Raw genomic sequence first — 27,663 nt, forward strand, 5'->3', positions numbered from 1 at the left:
GCACGGACATGTCTGAACTGGCATTGACTCGCCCGAAAATGTATGTCTCAATAATTTCTCAATAAGCATTGACTGTTGTTGATAATTTCAATTCGTTTTTGTTGTTTTCAACAAACACCGAGCATTACGTGTGTATCGCGTAATAATATGTATTTATAAAAATCGCTTTTCTTGAGACATTCAATTATCCGAATGCCTAACGATAACGATTTGTCTGGTTAATCGTGTTTCCGCCGTGTATATAGTGAATGTACAAAGCTTTCGGGATGCCACGACGCCAAACTCTGAAAAACCTAAACGCGCATCGGTAAATATTTTCACTAGGGGCGAAACGGGAGGAGGGGGAGGCCGAATCGAGACTGAACTTGTCCTGCGATCGGTTCGCGCGTTCGCGACTCGACGAAGACTGCGCCGAATGTATCGGCGACAACTCCGAGGCAAATCGAAGACGGCCGAAGTCAGCCGAACCCATTCGAAGTCTCGAATCGGCATGTTCGCGTTTCGGTTTTCTTCCGAATCGATCGATTTCGAGTGCCAAGAAATACTTCGCGTAGCGGTTGAGGGTTGTAACTTGTTGGTAAACACTAAGGAAATTTTATCGGAACGACGCGAATAGAAATAAATTACAATATCAATATACTCAGCGACAAAGTAATCCGGTTATTATTGCTCGACTTGTTTCTGAAAGATTTTTAGACAAGAGAGAAGTTTAGCCAAATGAATAATATTAACGAAATAAACACGGTACAATTACGCTCGATATCTGTATTAATATCTCATTTATCACTCGACTTTATCGTTAGACGTTCGCGCTCGTACTTTTCGCTTATCCTCATTTTATCCGATCGGTCCATCGGGTCATCGATATCATAGACGTAAGGTGACACACGCATTATCAGAAAAATTCCGGAGAAAAGATGAGCGTTTCACGCTACATGGAAGATCGTCCTCGTTTAATTTGTCGCTTGTTGGCATTTTTATTTTTATTTTATATTTTTGAATTCCTAAAGAATAGTGTACATAAAATTTTTTTCTATAGCTTACATCAAAGTCTGATGTTTGAAAAGTGTGACTGATAACCTTTTCATTATTAGTTTAATCTCATGAAATAGTTATAATTTAATATCAATTTTTAATTAAGATTCCCGTTCGATACATCGTTGTACCAAGCACAGTGATCTTTCGATTGAATATAAATTTCAGTAAAGAAACAACAATTAATGTCTTCATGAATTAAAAAAAATTTGATGACGATCTTCCACAAAACGTAGAACCCTCATATTTTTCCAGAATCTTTTTTTTTTTTTAACCTAATGAATCTTTTTGTTTGTTCAAAGACCTTAGTATAGATATTCGACCATTAGGGCTGAGACTGAAACGATTTCGAATCGAAAATCGATAATTTTTCGTCATTCTTAGCAACTGCATTCGGTGGAGACGGAATCGAGGCAGTTGGGTGTACACGCCGAGTATATTTTGCGGGTGTATTTGCCGGGCGATTCACAGTGTGTGTTCGGCGAGCGATGAAAATGGTCCAGCTCGTAAACCGGCTACCGAGTTACTTACACGCTGAGTTTCAATTTTCACGAAGAAGAAAAACACGAAAACAGGCACGTATTAAAAATCATTTCTAAATTTCGTTCGATCGATTACACGCAATTTATAACATTCGACAAAAAATTTTTCATCTACTTTGCTAAGGAGTTGATTATATAATACAATTTCCTGTGTGTTTTTATTTATTTATTTTTTTGAGGTGCGCGCCATTTTTGAAATACCATATCAAGTAAGTACGTATTCATTTCGTTGTCGTTTTAGGGCGGGGAAGTAATGTTTTTATTTTTGATCAATAATTAACAAATGTTTTTCATCAATCTTGAGCAACTTTACCACGAAAACGCGATTGGAATTTTTGAGAGTACGAACAAAAAAAAAAAGTATGGAGAATCACTTATGTGAATATGAATGGATGGTGGTTTAATTCCTCATTACTTGCATACTTGCATAATATTTACTTTACCAGTTGCTTACTTATTACATATAGTTTCTCACTTGCTTGCTTAATTTAATGCAACGGCGATATGTCATTCACCTTGTATCTTCGCACATAAATCACACCTTTCAACATCTCATTTTAGATTTATTTTTGCTTTTGCACAATTTTTCATTACATCAATATTACTTTCGGTCGTTTAAAACCAAGCGAGTGAATCGATCGACTGTTAGTAAAAGGAGCAATCTCGCTAGATTGGCAAAAAATTTATGTTTAATCAGTAATTCGATTCACAACAATTTTCAATACTTGGATTACTTTTTATTTAATCGTGTTTTCTTTTTTCACGATCATTTCTTAGCTCTCGTATGCGATATTTTAACAAATCATGCCATAAAACGTTACAACAAAACAGAGAAAATAAAAAAAAGTAAGACAAAACCGAAGCAAAAATTAAAAAGTTAACGTAACGCCGCGATATGAAAAAAAAAAAACGAAGACCGAAACATTTGGTCGTAAATTTGATAAATCGTAATAAATATTCCGCATAATCCATACGTATATTAGGTGTATATATACATAAATCGAGACGATAGCACAAGGAGTGTATAAATAACGGTAATTCTTTAATCATTAAAAGATGTTCAAGTATACACATAATCGCGTATTATACGTAAATTGATTATACGAAATTTGCGTTGTGCGACAAAATAACAATATTATACGTTTAATCGCGGGGTGTATTTATAATAGCTGCTGCTCGCTGCAGTATCGCAACGTTGTTATACCGTTACATTAATATATAATATAACAATATACCGAGAACGACGCTACGCGATCCGCGGACTCATCACACAAGTGGAGCGATAAGGAGGAGCCGTAACGCACCTACGTGCATACCTATATCACTGGCGGAGAAGAAAAAAAACACACGCATGTGATTTACGTACGTGTATCAGTAATGACCATGCCTCTCGAGTGTCAACGAGATAACCTCTTAATCGTCTGCATTGCTATAATGTTACCAAAGCTCGCTGATCGATGCAACAATTATTGCGAACTGTGTGTATATTTGTCTTATACGTTATCATTCCAGCCGGCGTATATGCATAAATTATAACGTAACGCGAGATGTCAAGAATTGTCTAATTTTAAATAATTTTTTACTCGATTAACATTTTTCTGCACGTGCTACTAAGTTTTTTTTTTTTTTTTTCCCCTCACGTATCGGTCCTTTTTTTTTGACTCCCGCAGAATTAATTTATCCGTGAGTCGTAGGTTTTTAGTTTTTCCTTTTTTTTTTTTTTTTTTCTCTTTTTCTTTTCTGCTCCCAAGAGAATGTAAACGCGGTGAAACTGCGCGTATTGGGCTAATTATTCACGAGAAAACGAGACATCGATAAAAATTCAATACGATCAGTCTCAAGTTCACCTTGAGATTGATACAAAAAATTTTTAATCACCGGTACACATATATTTATACATATATATCTGTGTAGATAATTGATAAAAATTCTCAAAATAATCTTGTAACCTGATACATATGTTGTACATGTTACGGTACGTAATATTATAATAAAGTCTGATGAGCTGACTTGGCAGAAAATTAATTGAACTTTTGACGGCGAGCTTTGAGAAAAAAAAAAAAAATAAATAAATAAAAAATATTTAAAAAATATCATCAAACTTTTTTAACGAATCTAAATATTCTTCTCTTCTCTTCGTCAATTTCTCTCACCGTTATCAAACGTTTACCTACGGTTGTGCAAAAGTTTTTTTTTTCCAACATTCAATGTTTTTCTCGTTTCTCCAAGTTTTCAACCTTTTTCCATGTTAAAAAAAAAAAAAAAAAAAAAAAAAATCAAAAATAAAAAGCAAAACCCTGAAAAGCGTGAATTATTCGCAACCATCGCGTTCCCCCCTCTCATGATTGAGGTAGTACTGATATAATTCCACCTACGGAAGGTCGCTCCCTCCCCTTTTCCTTCCTCCCGACTTTCCCCTCTCGTTGCACTTCCAGCCGGCAAGTCGAAGAGGGGGAAAACAGGGAGAGGGGGGGAGTGACTATGTAATCTGCAATAGGTTCGGGTACTCGGATTGTCAGGCACACGTGTAATGTCACGTCATTACAAGGCACAATATTGCACTATGCGCTACTGCACTGCATATAATGCAGGCAAACTGACTTCCGACGTTTCCTCGCGCCGATTATCCTCGAGACAATAATTTTTTGCAATACAAACGAAACGAGGATTTTTTTTTCTTCTCCAATACTCGTATAAAACAAATTCAAATGCTTAATCGTACTCTGTTTAACCCTTTGATTCACAGCGATGAGTATTCTTACCACCTGTTTTGTATACATTTTTTGAATATTTGGAGAACTTTGAAAACATATTTATTTGCGGTTTAGTATAACAATAGGTTGTCAATATTGGAGAGTGATTATTGCGATATAATGTAAATTATTATTGTTAGAAAGAAATTAATTGAGAAAACATGGTGAAAATTGAAGGAATAATTCATTCCCGAGGAATTTACCTTTCTGCACATGTTTTACATAAATTATAAGGTTTTTAGGTCTGGTGATTGCGAATCTGAAATCAGATTTTGAAAATTCAGTACGACGAATCGAACCAGCGACCCCAAAAACCGCCGCACAGAGTTTTTTTTTCAACATATTCGATCAAGCTTGAAATTTTCGTCCACAATACCGGATCCACAATCTTGAATTTTCAAAATCTGATTTCAGATTCGAAATCACCGATTCGAAAAAATATAAAATACTATCTTGTTGCAAAAGTTGACTCAGCACAAAAATTCGTGACTCAAAGGTTTTTCAATACAATGAAAAAATTCATTGTAAATTTGTAAAACGATTTTGTATGGTATATGGTTGAAAATTTTTGTCTCAGTTTTTAAAGTAGAAAAAAAGAATTTCTCATCTTTTCGACAATCTATTTCACGGGCAAGACATTGTATCTATATGCTTATTCACGTACGCAGGTATAACGCTCGGTTACCTAATGACAATAATATGTGTCTGTTGCCACCGCGACCGCCGCGTTAGTTGTATTATTATACCTTGGTGTATTTGCTGTATCCTGACTATCGCGAATTGTGATTCGCGGATAACCGACGACCGCTGGAAAAGATCAAGGCCGCAAATACAGGCGCAGACGAGGTTTGCCACATCTTGATACCGATGCTGTTGCTGCTACTTTTGCCGCTGTTGCCGATGCCGTTGCTGTTGAATTCGTTCGTTCGATTGATCGAACGGTACATGTAACCCCGGCACGATTATCATCGAAGCACGTGTCTCGCACGTTCTGCATGCGGTTAATATTCATCCGCAGTGCGAAATTGCAGTGAATATTTGCCACGAAAGTAAGAGAGGAGTAATGAAAAAATTAAAATTTTAAGAAATGGTTATCGAGCTACAGGATGTGTAGAATTTATTGCAGTGGAAGTTCGACAACTTTTCGGTTGAGTAAATATCGGAAAATTTTTACGGTAAACTTATTGATATGTTTCGGTAAGCTTAGGACTTCGATTTATTTGCTTGAATCGATTTAATTTTTATTTATAATCGTGCCATTTTTAATGTTAACGCATGAAACATCGTAGAAGACGATTTTACTACTCACAGAACCGTCACTCGGCACTCTTTCGTATCCATGACGTCATTTTTCATCATCATACGCCTACACGGCACAGTTTTAAGAGATTTGAATTTCGGTATCGAATGAAATAACGAGGATCGGTGATTATCTAATTTCTATAGACTCGGAATGGGATGGTCGATGGTTTTAGATTGCGTCACGAAGTTCTGGGCAAATATGCAGGCTAAAATGGTTACGGATCCTCTCCGTCGTTCTCCCTTAGAACGTAAACTCTGAAGCTCGAGATTCGCCAATTAATTGAATTGAAAATAAATTAACGTATCGACGTGATAAAATATCAGGGCACAAAAAGCGAGACGGAATCGTGCATTTGCTTGCTTTTGCAATCGTTTGTTAGTAGAAAAAATAATAAAAATAAAAAAAAGTTAAATTTTATTTACAAAGAATCGTTCGGTTATAAAATAAATCGATAAAGTGTAATTGAAAATAATTAAAATGTAAGCACACAAACGCACGGATGTACTTTAGCGTAAGAACTCGAGTAACAACTTGACATTAGAATGTAAGATTTTTACAAAAATAACAACAACTCCATTCGCACGAGCGTGTAGATGATCGAAAAAAAAAATAAATACAATAAATAAAAAACTACAACGAACAAAATATCCATGAAAAATGTAAAAATTATATTTGATCGAACGTAAATCTAATAGAATTGCTCTAGAATATTTAAGAATCGAGATATTATCGGGGTTCGTATCATATTTTTTTGCTCTCTCTTTCGGCATAAACGAAGAATGTACACGCGGCGAGGTGTGTAATTAAAAATTCGATTCGATCGATTCGAGTGTTTCAGTTTTTTCAGAAACCTCTTATTTCTAATTTCACATTCGATGTAATTTTTCACGGAATTCCGTCCGTTCTCCCGCATTAACCGCAATTCGTCTCCGTTTTCGCGTAAGTCTCGTGATTGCGAATGATCGATGTATAGGTACGTACGTATATATTACAATAACGCATCGAGATCCTGAAACATGCAGAAAGAGCGGAGCACAGAACGGGTGCCGGAATCAGGAATGAATCTCATCTCATCTCATCTCATCTCATCTCATCTCTTCTCTTCTCTTCTCTTCTCTTGTCTTGTAGTTGAATACCGGCGTTTAGCCGGCAAAAGTCGCCGTTTTGCGTGTGTTCTACGGGCTATATCTACCCACGTATACTGTATAATTCCATCCATACGCCTGCAGTTTCAACATGTATGCAAAAGAGAACCCGCGTCACTCTCGCGGGACGCGATAATCGGCCAATTTCCGATGCAGCTGCCCCCCACCCCCCTCCCCCTTTCGAGACCTCGCGTTTTGCGGGATGCCCTCAAGGAGCAAGGATGCACCGCGTGTGCAGCCTGCAGGATACACCGCATGCAGGGATCATGAGAGAACGCGCGGACAACGAACGGAACGGCTGTGCAATATTCCCCGGGCGGGCGAACTTCCTCGATCTGCTCGGGAATATTTATTTTTCCCCTGCCCACCCCCTCGCCCCCCCCCCCTTCCTCTATTCTTTCTCTTTTTTCCTTTCTTTACATTTCCTACTTTCTTATTTTTACCGTCTTTCATTGTATTCAATCTGCATAAACGTATTAAGGCCGATCCTCCGTGGCTTGGCTTTATTGCAAATTTTTAGTTCAATATTTTTTTTATTTTTTCTTCTGTTTCTTGGATTTTTTTTTTTAATTCTTCTTCTTCTTCCTTTTAGTTACATGAGTAGAGTTACTTTCGGAACGTGTGTATATATATATATATATATATATATATGTATATGTATTTTTTTTTTTTGGGCAAATTTCTTAAAATTGCACAACTTTTGACGTAGTAAAAATAATCAAAAAATCCATCGCGAAACACGAGCATTATTTTTTTTCTTCTTATTCGTTTTTCTCACAACGCGACACGAAAGTGTACAAAATTATTCGACGATACATTTTTTTTTTTTTTTTTTGGCATTTCATTGTACCAAATCAAAAGCGTATACATCGATAAGGATATACGAAACTCGGACACAAGATGTCAAAGCGATCCTTGACCGAAAAAATTGAAAATCCACAAAAATTTCCATCGCTCTTGCGAAAGGAAAGTAGAAGAAAAAAAAGAAAATTGCAAAAAATAAAAAAGTAAAATAAAAGAATTCGAAAAAAAAAACGAAATTTCAAAAAATCGGCGCACAGTCGGTAACTTAGAGATCCTTCGCGTACCTGAGCCGAGCGTCGAGTGTCGAGGATGGAACATTGTCGGCCGGGAAAATAAGAATAAAAATAAGAATGTAGCCGGTCAGTAGCGAGACGGTGGTGGTTGTAGAAGGGGGTGGAGGTGGAAGGGAAGGAAAGGGGGTTGGGGGTGGGGGGGAGGAGACTCGACTTACGGTCGGTTCGTGCAAAAGTAGCAACTTTTCCATCGGCGCGCGGTATTAGCGCGTGAAACGGTTCGCGGGCCGTGAACTGCACATGCATACCTTACATGCACATTCACGCCGGAGGTTTGAGAATTCCTTGAGTAAATAAATACACGATGCGTGATCGGATTTTAGAGATTTGTATATTTGTATTGATTGTTTCATTTTCTTCTGCCTTTCGACTCATTGCACGTGATCATTAAGATCGTTTTTCGGTCACTAATTTGTAACCAGTAATAAATAACTCTGTAACAACCTCTGTTCCCGTCATTCGATTTTGCCTTATAACATCAAGTGTTGTATATATATATACATATATATATATACATCAAATACCGCAGTCAGTCTTTCAAACAACAACTCAACTACATTACAATAATCGATTAATCGATGCATCGATCATTACCGACGAGTCTTCCCATCTCGACACGCTGCATGGCATGCAATGCGGTTGTGTTCTGTGTTGCACATGCACCAACACCGACATTCGATCCAACTCGCGAGGCGTCAAACAGCACCTCGCTTATACCTCGATCTTTACTCATATTTATAAAAACGTCGGAATCGTCTTATTGTCGCGAAACGTCATTTATTATTAATTATCTCTATCACATTTCTGTATGCGGGACGTAAAAGTATAGAAATAGCAAAAAGTAATTCTGAACAGGTAAAACAATAAAATCCTAGAATACCAAAATGTAGAATCGTCAGAATTCGTTTCGATAATACAAAATCATTCAAGAGATTCAAAATTCTTCCATCAATCCGCGATTCTAATTTTTTCATCCTCACCCTACCACCCGATTAATCATCTCGTCTCTCGGTTTAGCAAGTATACATTCGTCTCGAACTCCTGAAATCCGTCGACGAAATAAAAAAAAAAAAAAAAAAAATCGAACTCTCGCACACCCGCAATTAAAAGTCAAAAAGTCCCGTCGAGGCGACGTCGGTGTGTGACTCGCGTAATGCATCGATGCAACTGCGCACACAATCGCACGTGTAGAGTCTCTCGGTAAGTCGTGTAGGATACGGTTTCAATCGTAAAACCTCCCCCCCCCCTCCCCCCGCCCCGCCGTCCAATCACCGAACCACCGACGTCGCGTGGAGGTCGAGAGGCGGTGGCGGCGGCGGCGGCGACTGACGGACGACGCTACGCGACATGCAGCCAGAGCTCTCCTCGGTCGCGGTTGCGTGCCATGCCGTATAGGAGGATAAAAGAGAAGGCTAAACGCAAACGGCGAACGACGAACGGAGCGCGGAGAGCGGAGAACGGAGAACGAACGCGGAGCTCTTCTGGTGGGTGAGCGGCGGCGAGCGGCGGCGGTGAGCGGCGGTGAGCAGCGCTCAGTACACCAGCACCTCGCTCGCTCACTCACTCACTCACTCACTCACTCCTCAGGCAGTTCGCGAGGCTCGCTGCTTCGGCACTCGGCAGTGAGTTACCGACTGCACTCAGGCGCGCATCGCACTCTCGGCCTTGCGAAGCAGCAGCGACAGCCGCAGCAGCAGCAGCAACAGCAGCGCAAACCCACCGGAGCGGTAGCAACGTGTCACGTAACGCGAGACAAACCCATGCTCTTGTATGTGTCCACGCTATTTCGCGTTTAGTTGATTCGTGCGGTAGTTCTTATTTTTTTATACATATATATATATACATATATTGTTGCCTGTTTGTCGTTGTTGGATGTTTTTTTTTTTTTTTTTTTTTTTTTTTTTTTTATTATCTACAACACCCCCGTGACATTCACGTGGTTCGATTGGCTACTGTGGTAATAAACGATTGATCGATATTATAGACGGGAATTTCGATTTTTTGTGCGGTACTCTTGTGTGTGTGCGTGTGTGTGTGCGTTTGTGTGCGTTTGGATAACTTTTTTCATCGATTTTCGTATACGTATCTAATTTTTTTGTTTGTTTGTTGGTTTGTTTTTGAGAAACTGTCAATGATGAGGAAGATTGGGTGGAGAAGTGAGAGATTTATATTGACGAATGAACAAGGAGAGAAGGAAAAAACTGTTTCGTGAAAAGTATGTAAAAAAAATATATATTACAACGATGATCGATGATCGTATTAAAAATATAGATCGCGTGCGGACGGAATGAAATCGCTTTTTCACGTTTTGCGAGAGAGACTTTGCTGAAACGACGATTTGACAAGTGGTGGTTCAAAGTTTCTTGTACCGCAATTCAATTTCAATATATTCCTGTTGATGATCGGGTTTTTATTTTTCGCGGGAAAAAATTAAAGGAGGTCGCCGGGTAGCGGCAACAAGTGAACGACGCCGAAGAGAGGGATAGAGAGAGCGAGAGAGAGAGAAGATCACGAGGCGTAGGCGGCGTCGCATCGACGGTTGTGTTGTTGTGAATTCGAAGTCTCGTGCACGTGCGTCGCGTCCCCGATTCTCTCTTTTAAGAGAAGAGATCGGTATTCGGGAAAAGATCGTCGCGTGGAAAACCGAGGGAGATAAATCGCCTGCGATTTAGAAGAACCGCAACGGAATTGAAATCGGTGAGGGATGTGATGCATAAATGAATAAAAACTGCAATCTGCAGACTTTCTGCAGAGAAATCGCGGCTTTCGTTGAAATTGCTGTTCTTTTTTTTTTCTAAATCTAATTATCGCCTGTATATTTTCCTCGCAATCTAAAATTTAACGATAATTGTTTTATTTTTATTTTGATATTATTTCACAAGTTGCGAAAGCTCAAACCGCGGCAGCTTGCAACGCTGGTTAAGTTAACGATAAATTAAGTTAATTAGTATCGAATTAGCAGCTCCTCTCCTTCTGCGACTCCTCTTCAAACTCGAGAGTGCGAGGGAAAATGAAAAGTTGTTTCAACCTCCTTCTTCTCCTTCTTCTTCTTCTTCTTCTTTTTAATCCCTTTCGGCTGAGTTTAACTTCGGCCTGAGACCCGGAGAATCAAGATTTGGCTCATCAATTGACAATTTGAAGAAGCAGAGAAAAAGAAAGGCAGACGGAGATAAGGGAGACTACACAATTTCCCGTGTATCCCGATTTGGCAAAAAAAAAAAAAAATATCAAGGGACTTGTTTACCGAGAGTATTTTTCCAATTTCACAACTTTTTAGAGCTTGATTATAACACGTACACGTATATATATATACACACATACTTGAGAAGCGATGAAAATAATGAAATTGCAAACTGCGGGTGGAAAAATCTTTTGCGAGCAATATTTTAAATACACTTGAGTATATTGTTTAATCTTAATCGACTCCCACAAGTTCAATCAATCATCAATTTTCATACTACAAGTTGTAAAATGGCGTGATTGACAAAAAATCGTCCTCCGTTGTTGGCAATATTTGTTCGGAAAATTTTAGCGAGTAATCGAATCTTGAAAGGAGAATACTTTGTATTGATTGATGTTGTGTATTTAAATTAAGATAATTCTTTATGGCGCGGTAATAAACGATCCTCCTTCAATATTCCGTATTGCAAAATAAAGCCGTAATCGAAAAGGATAATTAGAGGCGAAAAGTTGGAAAAAATTCAATTTGCTCGTGATTCGCGATTATTTGTTAAGAAGAAAAATTAATAATATAATGGGATATTATTTGATTGGAGACTTATATTCGAGATTTTTGCTCATTCGTATACGCGAATAAAAAAAAACGGATACAACGAATAAAGCGAAACGCGACATTGTAACGAATTTGCGGGTTCGCCTCTTCGCCCGCTTTACTCGACGCAGACGGATCGAGTTGATCGAACGAATTCGGGAAGATGAGAATTTTTAAAGAAACCAGTCCTCTTCCTCCTCCTCCACCTTCTCGCTTCTGATCCTTCATGCGCGAGGATCGATCAGCGGCACAACGAGTCTGAAACTCGATCCTTGAATGTAAAATGAAAATAAAAAAAAAAAACCGAAAGACGAGAATTTTCAAAGAGAAAAAATAACGAAAAACATTAATTATTAAAAACCTTTCACGCGAAACGTGATAAAATTTTAGCTCGCTAATTTTTTCCAATATTACCCATCATTAAAACCCGATAAAAATCGTTGATTTTTATTCTAGGCAGATTCGGTGTCAAGAATAAAATTTAAAGTTACCTTAACAGACGTGAAAATTGATGTCACTGTTGAATAAATATTTTTTGATCTCTAATTCCTGTTTCGAATTTTCTGTTGCAAGGCAAAAGAGTTGATTTTTGCTCTTAGGATGCTTTGGTAAAAAGTCGAGGAATTCCGGATGTAAAATTTCTGGGCCCGATTTTTTTTCCTTTCTCTCTCTCCTCTTTCTATCCTTCGTAGATTCTGATTTATTCCCATACGCAGGCATCGTGACGTTGCGGAATAAACGAGATTGAAGTTAGCAGCGTTATCTTAATGAAACATTGGGGGTGAAAATAATATTTTTTTCTCTTCTTATTGTTGTAACGATTTTAAAGAAGCTAATATTTCAAAATATCATTAGGTATTATTTTAAATTACGTTTCAATAATTTTCAACCAATTCCAAAATCCTGGAACAACATTTTTTTCTCAATATGAATCGTCACAATAACGTCACTAACTTCAACATGATCGGAATGGCAATTGGATAAAACAGCCACGTCAATACAGAATCAATTTTCGCAACATTGTTGCAAATCTTTGTATCGCGTAGCGATCTTCTTCACGGTATCGATTGAATTGCAAACTAGCGGTTTGTATCAAAACACCCGTAATGGGTTTTAAAAAGAAATACAAAGAAAAAAAAAAAAAAACAATCAAACAAACAAATTATCATCCAGAATAAAAAAAAAGAAAGAAATTAGAAGTAGAATAATTTTAGAATTATTTTCCAATCGATTTTTTTCACATCGATTTCTACCGATCGGTGTGTAAAACGAACCGTAAATTCAATTCGTTCGGGACGATATAAAAGGGGGCGATATAAATTGAGGAAAGTCAGTAGAGACGATGATGGCGTGAAAAAAAACGAAAAAAAATATATATATATATATATCGTGAAATAACTCGGCGCTGGAGAAGGAAACAAAACTGCGACTAAGATTAATTCGCGATAAAATTCAGCAGCGATTTGCAATCTTGGAGTCATTCATTCATTCATTCGGTTAGTCAGTCAGTCAGTCAGGCATCGAGAGAACAGGCGAGAGGCAACGAAGGCTAGGCCTAAAGTTACCCGTCGCTCCGTTCGCACAGAAAGGTGCGAGAGAAGAAGCTGCTTTTGATATCGCATCGCAGACTTATCAAATGTAAAGCTTCGGTGCCTGCAAAACACGGCGTGTAAATATCCGTGTATAATAAATTTCGACACGTGATTTATACCGGATGAGAAATAGATGCAGTAAAGTTGTTCTTTTATTGTCGTATTATGTGGATAATATACAAATTCGCGATGTAAATAATTTTCGATTCTTCTCAAGTGAATTTTCGTTTTAATTAAAAACATTAATCAAACGTTCTTCTTCGGGGATTTTTGCTCGATTTCTCTCCTCAAAGCAGGGGACAATTTTTATTCCTTGGATAATAGACAGAATTCGAAAAGATGTTCGAATCAATTGATAAACTCAAATATTGTAACGATATTGCGGTTATAAAAGCGTAACTGAAATTGATAGTGTTGAGAATTGCGGAGAAAAAACAACGAAGCACAAATCTAAAACTTTGAAAGTATATATTTATAAATTATCAGGCTGATTTTGCGTCTTCTACATGAATGTAATAAATTTTATTCATATTAATTGACAACGAATCTCTAAGTAACAGAATTTTTCCGCTGATAGAATAAAAGAAAACTGTAGGGAAAAAATTAATCCTAGATGATAACACGTGAACGATTAAATGTCGACAAAAGTGGGCTATAATTCAAATCATGCAGATTAAAAACGACAAAATCATACGGCATTGATATTCTGCATTTTCTCTAAAATATTTATTGCAACGAATCGACGTGACGTTTTTTTTCTTTCTTTTTTTCAACTTTCGCGCTATCACAGCCTTCGATGAAAATACCTGCTGTTTATATCCACCCACTTCTTGAGCGTAAAAAAATCGCTACCACGAGTCGAACGAACGATAAGAAAGCAATAATGAATATAAACTTGCAGCACCGGGAATCGTCGTCCGGTCGGGTCGTCGGTGCAGGCGACGAGAAATTTGCATTCGGAGTTGTGAAATTATTTGCATTTCATATTATTTCGCATCATTCCGACGGTGAGGAGCTTGCATACCTATATGACGGACAAGAAGACGAACGAAGCTTCGAAGACCGACTAACTATATTACGTATAAGTAGGTACGTAAAATGCGCTTTATGCAAGTCATTAAACGGCGTTACTCTGACAACACTTCTCTATGTCGATGCTAAATATCGGAAGAATTCACACCGATGTCAAATTTACACACCAATGCATATAATATAAAATATCACGATATGCTTAAAAAATGTACATATATGTATATTAGGTTGTGCAAAAAATAACAAAAAAATAAAAAGAAGAAAATCGACGACTCAATGTTTATATGCGAATATCTGTTAAGCGGTTGACGTTAGGAAACTTTTATCTCGGTACATTTTTATAGAGCGTGAAATTTTCTACAAGAATCTGTACATAGATAGTTTATAAGTCAAGCCGTTTTCGAGACGAAGCAAAAAATCAATAATTTTTTTGATTTTCTTTACTTGTTGGTTAAATGGAAAATGTAAACAAACGAAACAGGCACCTCTGAATATCGATATTAAGAGCTCATATTTGGATGAGAGTTTATTTGCGACGCTCTACAGAGTTTTACTTGTTCGTTTGAAAAAAATATATTTAAACAAATTTTTTTTTTTTTTTGGCACACCCTAATATATACATATATGTGTACATTTTTTAAGCATATTCACGATATTTAATATACGTATACCGGAATCTAGTTTTTTTTTTCAAACATTATGAAAATTTACGTGAATTTGTTTCAACGAGTTCCTCTTTATAAGCCTCTTGAAATTTCCAAAACAACAACTGCATCATTTATACGTATCGTCAAAACCGATAGACGGAAATTCGCGAAATTATTACATTCCTCGTGTTTCAACAGTTATTACACGTGTCAAATACGCACATAAGTTTATTATATACCAAAGTATAATACATGTGTGTATCTCGAATGATTTCGGTATGCAGAATACCAAAGTGTACCGTTATAGCGACTTTTCTACATATGTAATACCCATATGGCTATACCGCATATATACATATATATATATATATATTGTATAGAGTGGTATTGGCGATGATTCTGCTGCTGCTACACGAGACGAATCGCGCGTGTTTCTTCTCCCTCGTCTTCTTCCTCTTCTCTAAAATCTGCGAGAACTTTAACTCTCCCCAAGGCTGACGAACCAGCAACCAACAACCAAGCGAGCTATATTTACGGTGGTTATATATATACATACATACATGTATAATGTACCTACATCCGCGTATATAAGTACATAATTTGTACATGTATTAAAATTATCTCTCTCTTTCTCTCTCCATATATATACGTATACACATCATATCATTCCCCCCCCCCCCCCCCCCCCCTCCCCCCTCACCACCTATTTTGGCCCCCTCGTGTCACGTCAAAGTGTCTGGCTGCATGCTGCGTGCATGCATGCAACGCCAGAGTCGAGAGAGAGATCCAGAGAGAGACAGAGAGAGAAAGAGAGAAAGAGAGAGAGAGAGAGAGAGAGAGACACTGCAACGAATCTCTGTGCACTCGGCGTTGCTTTGCTACGTACTATATAAGCGATGATAAAATTTAAGTTGCATATAATTAGTAGTGTTAAAGACAAATCTGTGCGATGCAATATATATATATATAAATATGTGTATATGTATGTATTTATCTCCGTATCCAAGTGCATCACCTGATGCGCTTTCGTGTGTAAATATAGTTTTTTATATATATATACGTGTTGTAATTTTGGTGAACGTAAAAATAAAGTTTTTTTATAAGTTATATTCATCGTCTGAAATTACACAACAATCTTCTTTTTCCCCCCTAACGGTTAATGAAATTTTCACGTTTTACGAAATCGATTAGCTTCATTGATTTATTGAAAGTTCTTAGAACAAGAATCATTGTTAAAACTGTTGGGGAAAAGATATTCATCAATTTTCCCTACACGGGTAACACTTTGAATTTTTTTTTTTTCCTCATCGCTTTTCCGAGTTTCAGAGGAGTGAGGAAAAGATTTATCATCAAGGAATTGAATTCAATTGAAATCCGTATAAAACGCGTCCTACTGGATGAGATTTAATCCGCACAGGCACTCGATACATTGTTCGATTAATCAATCAGTGATCGAGGTTCGTCGATAATTGACTTTTTTTTAATAATCATCAAGCTGCTGTTATCGTTCTGTCGAATGTATTTGATTGATTTTTTTTCACTCGCCGTCTGTTCATTTTTATCGCGCTAATCGCGTGCGAAATTCTTACGGCATGTGCGTAAATAGAATCTAAAAAAAAAAAAAGGAAATTAAATTGACCGAATCTCTTTCTTTACGTTCTGTTGCAGAGAAAGACGTCAGGATGAAGTCTGATCCCCCCGCGGAACGGTTGGAGAATTTTTTAAATCACCAACGCTGCAAGAATTATTTTTACCACAATCGTCGCGATCTGCATCAGCAGCAGGATCAGTAGCAGAGTGCAAAAAAAAAAAAAAAAAAAAAAATTAAATAAAACGATAATAACAATTAAAAAGAAGAAGAAAAACAAAAAGATCGTTAATCTATGAAACATATGACATTGACAGTGAGAATGAGAAATCGATCCAATCGAACCTGCTGTGTGATTTAAAAAGTGCAAAAAAAAAAATCAAAATAAAACGTAATCACAGATCATTAAACTTCGAGGGTGAAAAGCGTCCTCGTTAAGGACAGAATCAAAACGCGTAGTGAACGAAATACAGTCGAGTAAAGATAAGTCTGTGAATTATTTTTTCGTGATATAAATAGAAAAAAAAAAAGGAAAAAATCTTAGAAAATGGATCACAATGACGACATTTTATCATCCGGTCAAATGGATTCCAGTGCCCCGTCGTCAAACGCGGCGGTCAATCCAAGAACACCGCCGAATTGTGCCCGTTGTAGGAATCATAGACTAAAAATAGCCCTCAAGGGTCACAAGAGATACTGTAAATATCGTAGCTGTAACTGCGAGAAGTGTAGATTAACCGCGGAACGGCAACGCGTCATGGCGTTGCAAACCGCGCTGAGAAGAGCTCAGGCCCAGGACGAGGCCAGGGTCAGAGGGCCCGAAGAAGTTAGTAATTCCTTGTTCCTCAAGATACCCTCCTTATCCCCAAACCACGTCGGAAGACGCGTGGGGCTGCTGCGAGAATGTGTGCAAAAAAAGTTGGCAAAGCGTTCAAAAAACCGATGAATTCCATGAGGAATGTTAAAAGTTCCAATATCTTGAATAATTTTTCCAAAATAAGTTGGCAAAATGTAAAGAAACAATAAAATTTGCATGGGAAATAGTAAATGTACGCGTACGTGTTCCAGAATTTTGCAAAATGTGCGGGGAAAAAATTGACAAAAACTTTGCAGTGGGGGAAAAAAAAAAAAGAAGTGTTCAAATTTAATTTTCTTCCCACATTTGCGAATTTTAATTTTTTCGTTCTGAAACAAAATCGCAGTCTCGCCGCGCGGCTTTCGGAGACGCGGTGATCTTAACGCACCTTTTCCTAGCAGGTGGACCCTCGTTCGGTGGTCGTTGACGTCGCCGATCGTTTGATATCGGTGCCCCAACCCGAGAGGTCGAGTTTGGAGGGTAGCTGCGACAGCAGCAGCGGGGGATCCCCGGTGAGCAATCACGACAGCAACGGAGGGCACAGCGTAATCGGGGGATCGGTTGTTACGATACCACCCTCGCAAAAATTACCCGCGATTTACCCCCACGGCACCCCCCCGTCGTATTTACCGCAGCGGCGAAACGGTGAGTTTTTCTTTTACAATTTATCCCGAATCTCTTGAAACTGCGAGGTTCGAGTTTCTAACTTGTTGATATAACGATGAATGTTCATGGAAAAAAAACAACAAAATAAACGCTACTTCGCAACTTCTGTATTGTTTGAAATTCGGTAATCCGTAAGTTTTAGCCAAATTCTACTCATATTTATAGACGACTAATTTCATCATCTTCCATATTTATAGACCAAATTTTTTTTTAAATCGTTCAAAAATAGTAAATTAACGAGTTTTGTTTCGACGCTTTGTTACGTTAACGTTGCTAACTTCAATACTGTTTGACACTTGACACTCAGCTCCGCATGTGCTGAAAATTGAATTTTTTCGACGCCGAGAACGTACCACGATCATATTTTTATTCACCAGGCACGAGGCCAACTTAATTCAAGTAAAGTTAACCTCAAAAATCTACTATTTTGGCATCTAACAACTGAACTGTCAAGTTTCAAGAGATTCTCTCTGACTCTGTAAATTTGTTATCGGGGGGTTTTTGGGGTCATTGAAAACGAATCCAACGTCAGAATTACAAAATTCAACAGGGCGGAAAATATAAAAATTGATCATACTCGCTCATATTAGATCAGTCATTTTGAATTATGAAAATGAGCATTTTGTTTTCATATTCACAAACTATATCAATGCTAAAGTCGTTGTAGGTGGGTTTTTCCGTTAGCTTGGATGAAAAAAGTCAGAGAAAAATGATCAACGTACGTAGTGTAGGACTGTATGCATCATTTTGTTTAATGAAGCGAGTACGATAAAAAGGTGTGAGGTAAAACGATGTACGTGGATAATTTTTTGTTTCATTATTTCGTTATTCGATTGTTTTTTTTTTTTTTTTTTTTTTTATCTTACACGCCAGTTTTTCTCTTTAATTCCTCACCTCTGTGACACCTTACGTAGGAACATTTCTATGATAATTTATACGAGCGCAAGAAAAAAAAAGAAAAGAAGTTCCATTCAATCATATTTCAATGTTATCAAACGACGCCGTATGAGAAGGTGGATGTTATCCTTGTTTTACGAGAGACAAGAAGAATATTATACAAGCATTATAACTATTCATTTTTTGCCACTTCGTGACCCGCAGAAAACACAACTCAGTGTTCTCGTATATTGTCCTTATGCCATGCATTTGCTTAATACTCGCGCTGCATGCATGACTAATCGATCCCGGTATAATGTGATACCTATACTACAATACCGTCGATTCTGTATAAATCCTCGGATATCTAGATTACTGTACACGTGGCACGATTTGAAGATGAAAAATATAAAGAAATAATGTTAATATACGCAGCGATTTTCTTCGCTAAAAGCAAAGTCTAGCGATAGAAATGAGAACCGTTTATATATTAAATAATATTGGAAAATAAATCAAGGTAAACGAAAGTGTGTCTAAATTGTGGATTTTTTATTCCAAATTTCATAACTCCGCTTAATTCGTCGCATATTTATACGCGTTACGTTTATAGGAAAGCACGTCTTAGGCATGTGATATGTGTACATGTATTTATTGTACGCACACGCATTATTCGGTGGCAATATTTCGAGTGGGTCTTTGACCTACCTGTTGCTCCACCGTTCAAAGCAGTTAAAGCAGCCCCGACCCTCGCAACCTGCCGCCTCTCATCCCTCGCTCAAGCGTCATGTAGGTAGAGAAACGACTGAGAGTTAGAGAGAGGCAGCGAGAGAGAGAGAGAAAAAGAGAGAGAGAGACAGACAGACGGGCCGATAAAGGAAGGGCCGAGACTGACAAGGAAGGTATCCCAAGTCGAACTCTCAGATTTCATTTCTCTTGTATTACGTTATAATAGACTAAAAATAAGCGACACGTATTTTTATTTTTTTTTATCTGCCATTAAACTTTAAGAGGGTGAAACCACCCTCCAAATTTGGCAGTTACACCCGCAAGAATACAATACTTCTGAACGAATCCAAAAAGAAAAACGTAATTTTTTCAATTAAAGAAAAAAAGGTTTTTTTTTTTTTTGTTTTTATCGAATTTCGTCGAAACGGTGCGGTTTTGAAAAAAATAAGTCGATTTTACATTGAACAACAAAAAACGGCCACGCACTTCCACAGAGAATGTAATTGCCAAGTTACTGTCAAAATTTCAAATCAATCCGTGCAACGATGTTCAAGTAATCTTTTCTTCCAGTTTGAAAAAACGTGCCTTTCGAGAAAAATGCGTTAAAAATTTTTGTGGCAAGATCGAGAATTGAAAACCTTTCAAAAAAAATATGTTCGCCATAGCACGAACTGGACACTTTTTTTATGATCCTAAAATATTGTTCTATAATATTGCAAAACAGTAATTCCCCCCCCCCCCCCCCCCCCCCCCTCCCCAATGTTTCGAGCCTCAATACAGAGTAAACAGAAATTATTGGGATCGTCGACGAGGGATTCAGAGTTGACAGAGTAATCTGTAGATTCGTAATTAGTCGCGAGATAAGTGAAAGAGAGTATATTAATAGGCGGTTCGTACAAAAAGCGAGTTTTGTCTCCGTGATTTTCTCCGTTTCATATATTATTAATTAATAGCGAGTCTCTTCTTCGCAGGGACAGTGCCACATTCAAAGAGATTGCAATAATGTCTTCTCGCGATTCGGTTTCAATACTCTTCATTGTTCGACGTCCGATCAATTCGCAGCACTGCTTAATACGCCTGCTCAACGTTTCAATAATTATTATCTATCGCCGCCAATTATACTATTCGTAATTAATACCGTTATTGCTGACCTTATCATTGTCTCCTCCTTGTTATTTATTCACTTATCTATACGCAATTCCCCCAGTTTTTTTTTCTCCCTCTCTCTTCGTTTTTTTTTTTTTTGTTTTTTGTTTTAACTTAGTCGCTCGTTCTACTTCAATTCCATTTCCAGCCACGCTATGTAACGTCGGTTAAACGAATATCTGCATTATCTTTATGCTCGCAAATTTCTCACCAAAATAAACAAACAATTTCTGGTTCAGGAAATATTATTATACTAGAAACTTTGCAGTGGTCGAAATTCAGACGCGTCGATAATTTCAGCTTCTAAACGGTAACGCAAATTTTCAACGTACAAAAAATACGTGTAGGATAATTGGGGCTACAAGATTAATATGGAGGTTTGCAATTTGTTTTTTTTTTTTTTTTTTGATTGATTAATCGTACAGAATTATAGAGAATATTTATAAGGATGCAAGTGATCGATATTTGGTAAGATTACGCGCAGATTCCAAAGCGTGAAATAGATTTCTATAATTTCGTAAGACTGAGAATTAGAAACAACGAAAAATTGACTGTCAGTATTATTTTATCGTTATTGTTGCAAGTTTAATGCAACGGTGCACTTTTATAAGAAAACGCGTTATTCATTCCGCGACTTGATATAATCGTAAAGAATTTAACAAATATTGACAAGGGGGTTTTTTAAAGTCTCTCTAAATCTGTGAAAAGTGCATATTTTCAAGCCTGGCTGACTTTAATCTCTGGTAATTCATGCGAGCCTCTGTGTTACTTGATTAGAAAAATTGTCGACCAGACCAAAAACGACGATCTCGATTTCCCCGTCTATGTATGTATTTGAAAATCGACTCTCACACACACCGATTCCTTTATTCGAGCATTCGACTCCGGATCGCAAGGCAGACAAGTCGCACATTGTTCGAGTGAAATTTAGTAACTCTGGCTTCTGACTTCGACAGGTCAGCAACGTTTCGACGATTTCTTCTCGAATGGTTATTGGCCGGCGAGTGATTACCGAGTTCTGATATAACCCGCCTATAACCGAACCCCAAATACGCGGGAGTAAAGCGCAAAGCGACCGACAAAATTTAAGAGGCGTTTTTCTAAGAATCTTTTTTTCAAAGTCGGTGAGCAAGATTTCTCGGAAACGGCTGAACCGATCAATCTCAAATTTTTGCACGAGCTTTTTGAACATATTTTTCAGTCCTTGAACGAAGGTTTTTTCTCGCTGATAAATATTTTCCAATTTATAAACAAATTAAGACTTCTTCTTTAGAAGTTCTCCCAGAGATCGAATATAGCAGCTTTAAAAATCATTATTTTTACAAATAAAAAAAATCAGACATAAGTTCAATGTTTCCCCAACACGTACATAAATTTTTATATCAGCAAATTGAAATGTCTCTTCCTAAAAAAAACTCTTGAAAAATCGCTTGTATTCGGCCTCCTGACTGAGTATAATTCCTTAAACTGACCAACTCGCAACTCGAAATGAACGAACGTCCGGCTTACGACGGAATGCACCATAAACACACACCCAATGCACGCACGTTTTAAAGTCATTGTTACTCCTTCAGCATCCCAAACGGATGGACGCAGTTCTGCCCATGAAACGCGCCTTCAGGCGTTTAACCGTTTCCTCTTGACCACCAAGAAATTAGCCCGCTGTGCCCCATTTGCTACTGATTGCCTGCCGACTTCGTTTCCTTCCTTCGTTGTCTCGTTTCTCTCTCTCTCTCTGTTTTTTTTTTTTTTTTTCTAAGTTTAACTTTTCATTGGATAACTGCTCACTGTTTTTATTTATTAATTCACCTATTTTACTCATGACTTTATTCATTTTTAATGATGTATCCTTCATTCTGTAAATTTTTTTGTACACTTTCATTCTAGGAGAATTGTTTTACCGAAGAAATCTTCATCTTCATTCGCAGCGATTGCAGATATTAGGGTCACGCTTTTTCCGAAATCGATGCCGTGCGATAATCGATTATTTTTGTTTATTCTTACAATTTGTTAGTCTATGGACCAAGCGATCGGCAAAGCTTGAGGCGAAACGGTCGAATCGGTTACGAAAGCTAGATCCGAAAATCATTGGGATTAATAATATAACAATGAATAATACAATAAATACCGACGCCTCGCTGAATTCCGACTGCAATACTGTAGGATACGCGCCTCGGTTGATCAAAAACCAGGAAACAGAAGGGGATGAATTCAGAATCCCAGGGGTGATTATGGTCGTTATATGGGGCTGTAAACCTCTACGGTTTTACGAGTCTGAATCGCGCGCCATTGACTTGACGCTTTTAATAACCCGCCCATCAGTCGACATTAGCAAAGATTCAGCAGACCGTCCTGATGCACTATAATATACATCTTTATCCGATTAGATCCAATCTTTATCCCTGACAGGAAAAATTTCATCCTCATATAAATATCGGCAATGAGTTCACAGTGTTTTTCCCTTCTGTAATGTAATTATCCGTTGTCTGTTCTTTTCTTTTATAATTTCGAACAGTTGAGAAATTTCAGAATAATTATTCAAAATTTGCGTATACTCGAATCGATATCGAATCGATGAAAATTTCAATCGATCTCGTTATCAAAATTCTTTCTTTTTTTTCGTTTCCTTTTTTGTCTGAGTATAACCAATTCCCCGAAACTTTCGTACACGATTTCAAATGTATTTTGTAATTTCACCTTTGCGTGTCGAACCAATCGTCCTGCTCCCTTTTCTCCCCGTCTCTCTTTCTATTATGCGGCACGTTTACGACGTTTTGTCGGCTCTTTCAATGTGGAACATATAAAACCAACAATAATCCTGTTTCTCTGTGCTTCACCGCCCAAGTTTGGTTCAACCTAAATCCTAACGCGTGTTAAACCTCACATAACCTAATAGACCGACCGATACACACCGTTCCCCCCCTCTAAAAATTTAAGTGCCTCTGGCTAAACAGCTCGTAAATTCGATTCCCACTCTCTTCCTTTCTTTCATTTCTTTTTTATTTTCCTACCACTCAACGACGCGTAAAAAATCTAGTAGCCCTTCGCCTCGAAGATGAATTGCTACCAGAAAATGAAATGGAATGGAAAGAGAGGAACATAATTTTCGACTCCGACGTCGGCGTCTTTTCGTACTCGAATTTTGACCCCTTTGTACGATTTTATGTCTCCGAATCGTGTTTGAATTAGAGATATGTCAGAATGATGATGCGAAAACGGCTCAGGTACTCCTTTCTACGAATGAAGTTTGAAGAGAAAAACTAGCAGACGATTTCAAATTCGAGAAAATCAAAGTAGACAGTTCTCGAACTTGCGGAAAAGCGGCGGCAGCTTCCTCAACCCTCCTTTTGACAAGTTAAATTTTTAACGACCTCCGCGTCTCCCCGACGACGATGACGACGACGTCTACCGCTCGTTCCTTTCCTCTCTTCGTCGCGTTATATGGCCCGAGGAGTATAACCGTTTATCCACCCAGTTCGCACCCCTCGGATCATGCTGGGTCATGATCCAGGTACCTTATATTTTATATATATACACGCGCGTTATACCATCGGAGATGAAGTTTTACGCATAGATTTATCGACGCTTCGGTTCTTTGTATCTTTTGTCGTCGTTGACGTAAAATCCGACTGACGAGTCACTGCAGACTTTGCTATAATACATCATCGGAACAAAGTAGGAGGAAATGACAGAGCAAGCAAAAAATTGCAATTTTTTTTCTACGAAAACAATACGGAAAGAAATTTGAAAAACTGATAATACGTACAAAAAGTTATTTTGGATCGAATATATCATTTTACAAAGCACAATCTTGTGGGCAGAATTTGAAAGGTCGTGACGTTCTTAGCTTTCAATTGGAAAATTGTGCCGCGATAAAAATTTGAAATATGTCTGCTGACTCTACAAATTAGAATCTGAATATTCAAATTTATTGCTTCTGTGGTCTGTTCAAAATCGTTTCAGTTCTGACAAAAGTACATTTGGTAACATTTTGATGAATTAATTATTTGCGAGTTTTGTTCACACTCGATTTCTTCAATCCTGCCCAAATTTTCCAGTGTGGAAATTTCGATCAGTGCAATTGTGTTTCTCATCTATTCCGCGAGTAAATCCTCGCGCGCGAAATTCAAATCGTGAAATCAAAAGGCGCGTAAGCGCACAAAGAGAAATAAAAGAAATAAAAGAAGAAGGGTCACCGTTTAAGCCCCGATTCTTGCACCTTTTAGCTTCGGAGTGGGTTTAAGGCCGCTGCTGAATGCGGCAGCAGGACTCGCTTTATAGCTTTATCGCCGGCGTCGCGCACACTCGAAAAAACCGTGCACACGCAACCACGTACACACACACACACTGTCAAAGGGCAATAAGTTTGCGATTAGTTCTACGTGGATAATGGCTCGACTGCCACCGTGGAAGAGTTCGAAGAGCAAACCGAGCTGACTGACCGCTCTGCGGCGAGAAGCAAACTCCTATTGCGCACAAATGGTGTAAACAATCGGGTAAACACGGCTCTTATCCCTGCGCTTACTTTCAGCCTCGGTTTCACCGCGATTCGCACGTTTCCTCAACGTTTTGAAAGAAATTTCTTTGAACACACGCTGACTTTAAAATTCTACGTTAAAGTCGGTTCTGGGGTCAAGTTGAGATTTTTCTTACAGTTGAAGGAGTAATACGTACTCGTTGCGTACACGAAATAATTTTTTCCATTTTATTTAAGAAAACCAAATTGATATTTTTTTATTTCTATTTTTCATACGTGTTAATATAAATCTCGACGTGGAAGAAAATAGTTTTTTTTTTCAATTACCTCCGTGGGCGACTACCTGCAGGTCGTAATTTTCAATTTAGAAAAAGAAGAAAATAAAAACGAAAAAGATTTTTTAAGAAGATGCCAAAATCTAGTAGAGTGCGTAGGATTTTTCATAAATATTAATCTTTTGCAAAAAAAAAAAAAAAAAAAAAAAACTGGCGTCAACTTGAAGCGGACAGGTGTTCTTCTTCTGTTTCTTTCTAAATAAAAAAAATGTGTCACAAATCCAACATAATATCGTTGAATTTCAATGAATCGAAAAAATCCTACGTAATTCATTAGAAAATATAATTACAAAGGTGGAGTTAAAATAATTGACTTTTCGCAAATAAGTTGGAGAAAATGAGCCTTGATTTTGTGTCCGCAAAGTAGTATTTGCCTCCTAAATTCTCCGACACCGAGATCGTTTAAAACTGGAACACCCGTTGAAGACTCGCGGGGCGTTTTAAATCTGTTAGAGACCCAGCGGCGACACGTTCTCGGGGGATTTTCACGTCTCAACTGGTCGGCAACGTTTAGGCATGAGACTCGTATAAACAGTCCGACTGTAATGATCCGTCGATAGCGATCGTACCTACTTGAGGCTGCGCTGCTTTCCGATCCTCGTCCCAAGCTACGTGCTGAAATATTTATCGTTTAAACAGATTTGATTCCACGGTTAAGCCTCGGAGAAACCAAGAGTGAGAGTGGGAGAAAATAGCTCTTGAGATCCAGTTCGAAACGACGTGGACACAACCGTGGCTTTCATCGATTATAATATTCAATGCGTATAAAGCCGGCGATAAAAGACGCTCGTCGTTTTTTTTTTTTTTTTATTTGATTCCACGACGACTGAATATACACCAGTTCTAAATTACACTGAAAAATTCTCTCATCGAAGAATAAAAGACTGGTTAAAAAATTGAGGAAATCGAAATTCCAGCTGCAGACTCCGTCTTTTGATTTTGCAAAACCGATCGATAATCAATGTTCGATACAATGTTCATCGAATATTTATATAGCATTGCTCATTTGCGGTATTTTATGAACTCTGGGAAAATTTTCTCTTTGTGTAAGAAAAAAAAAAAAGCATCCCACTTGAATTTAACCGAGAATTCAGGAAATCGAATATCGTTGGAGAAAGATTGTACGAACGCAGATCGGGATTCGATTTATTGGAAGCGATGATCGATGTTCGAGATAGATATATACGCATCGGAAAATCGTATTACAATATCGATTGGATTGGATTTACTTTTTATTCGATCAATCTGACTAAACGAGAATAAAATACCGTGATTTGGAGGCAAAAAGAGACAGAGAGAGAGAGAAATTTGATTACAAACTAACGGCGGTCGAGAAGTCGTCGCGCGACGTTGCTGCAGGTAGGATATCGTTTTTCGCATAAGCAGCTAATTTGTAAACGGAACCGCATGGGCGGCGTTGTTGACGAGGGGGGAACGTCGAGTCGCTTCGTGACTCACCGCGGATTCTGAACGTGAGGTTTGGTCATCGCATCGCCGAGAGGGAGATGAGGGATTGCGCTGCGAGGAGTGAGGATTAACGAAGGTTGAACACCCGAAACCCCCCGCGAAGAGGAGAAAAACGCGAAAAATACCCTCGCTCCTATCTTTCGCGGTCTAAAATTTCAGCTCAATTACAAATTCACTTTGTTGCGATTTATTTGCATTTTTCCTTGCAGGTTTATCGAGATTCTAAGGATTTGAATTAACAGATCGCTATCGTCGATTTATTGGAATTTTTACGATTTTTTAAACCGATCCTAAGTTTTTGAATTTTTAAAGAAAAAAGTTTGTAACCGATTTACATGAAAAATCTCGAGGCATTCAAAGCGTTTACAACCGATTTCCACCAGATTGATATTCGATTCGTTCTACTCTTTAACAACAATCTTCACTAATGTTTTAGCCGATTCAAAGACATTCCAATAATCTTGAGACCGTTTTCCGTAAAGCCGATTTATGTAAAGTTCCATAGGTTATTAAAATAGTTTCCAGTCGATCCGTAAAAATTTACAACATTTTTTCAGAAACTTTGCTACCGATTTCCAGAAATTTTTAAGACTCTGAGATAGTTTACC

The 27,663-nt window shown here is 37.9% G+C and overlaps 1 protein-coding gene and 1 long non-coding RNA gene across 19 annotated transcripts in view; one reads left to right on the forward strand and one right to left on the reverse strand.

The window, feature by feature from the left end:
* Window positions 1-27,663, reverse strand: part of LOC124295276 — a 214,209-nt gene that overhangs the window by 181,610 nt on the left and 4,936 nt on the right. The window lies entirely within an intron of this gene.
* Window positions 1-27,663, forward strand: part of LOC107222953 (protein doublesex) — an 84,172-nt gene that overhangs the window by 14,971 nt on the left and 41,538 nt on the right. For 4 of the 18 annotated variants that reach the window (XR_006905170.1, XR_006905172.1, XR_006905173.1 and 1 more), the window contains exons 1-4: window positions 9,430-9,643; window positions 9,998-10,090; window positions 16,587-17,332; window positions 17,761-18,007. Coding sequence is in view for 14 of the 18 variants with exons in the window: in XM_046744690.1 (XP_046600646.1) it covers window positions 17,054-17,332; window positions 17,761-18,007 (526 nt within the window). In the remaining 4 variants the exon portion in view is untranslated. Of the gene's footprint in view, window positions 1-9,426; window positions 9,684-9,997; window positions 10,091-10,311; window positions 10,573-14,140; window positions 14,329-16,586; window positions 17,333-17,760; window positions 18,008-27,663 lie in introns of those variants that run through there. The other 14 variants (XM_046744701.1, XM_046744700.1, XM_046744695.1 and 11 more) reach the window with 11 other exon arrangements.

This window comes from Neodiprion lecontei, chromosome 7 (genome assembly GCF_021901455.1).
Source record: "Neodiprion lecontei isolate iyNeoLeco1 chromosome 7, iyNeoLeco1.1, whole genome shotgun sequence".
In the NCBI taxonomy this organism is placed as follows: domain Eukaryota; kingdom Metazoa; phylum Arthropoda; class Insecta; order Hymenoptera; family Diprionidae; genus Neodiprion; species Neodiprion lecontei.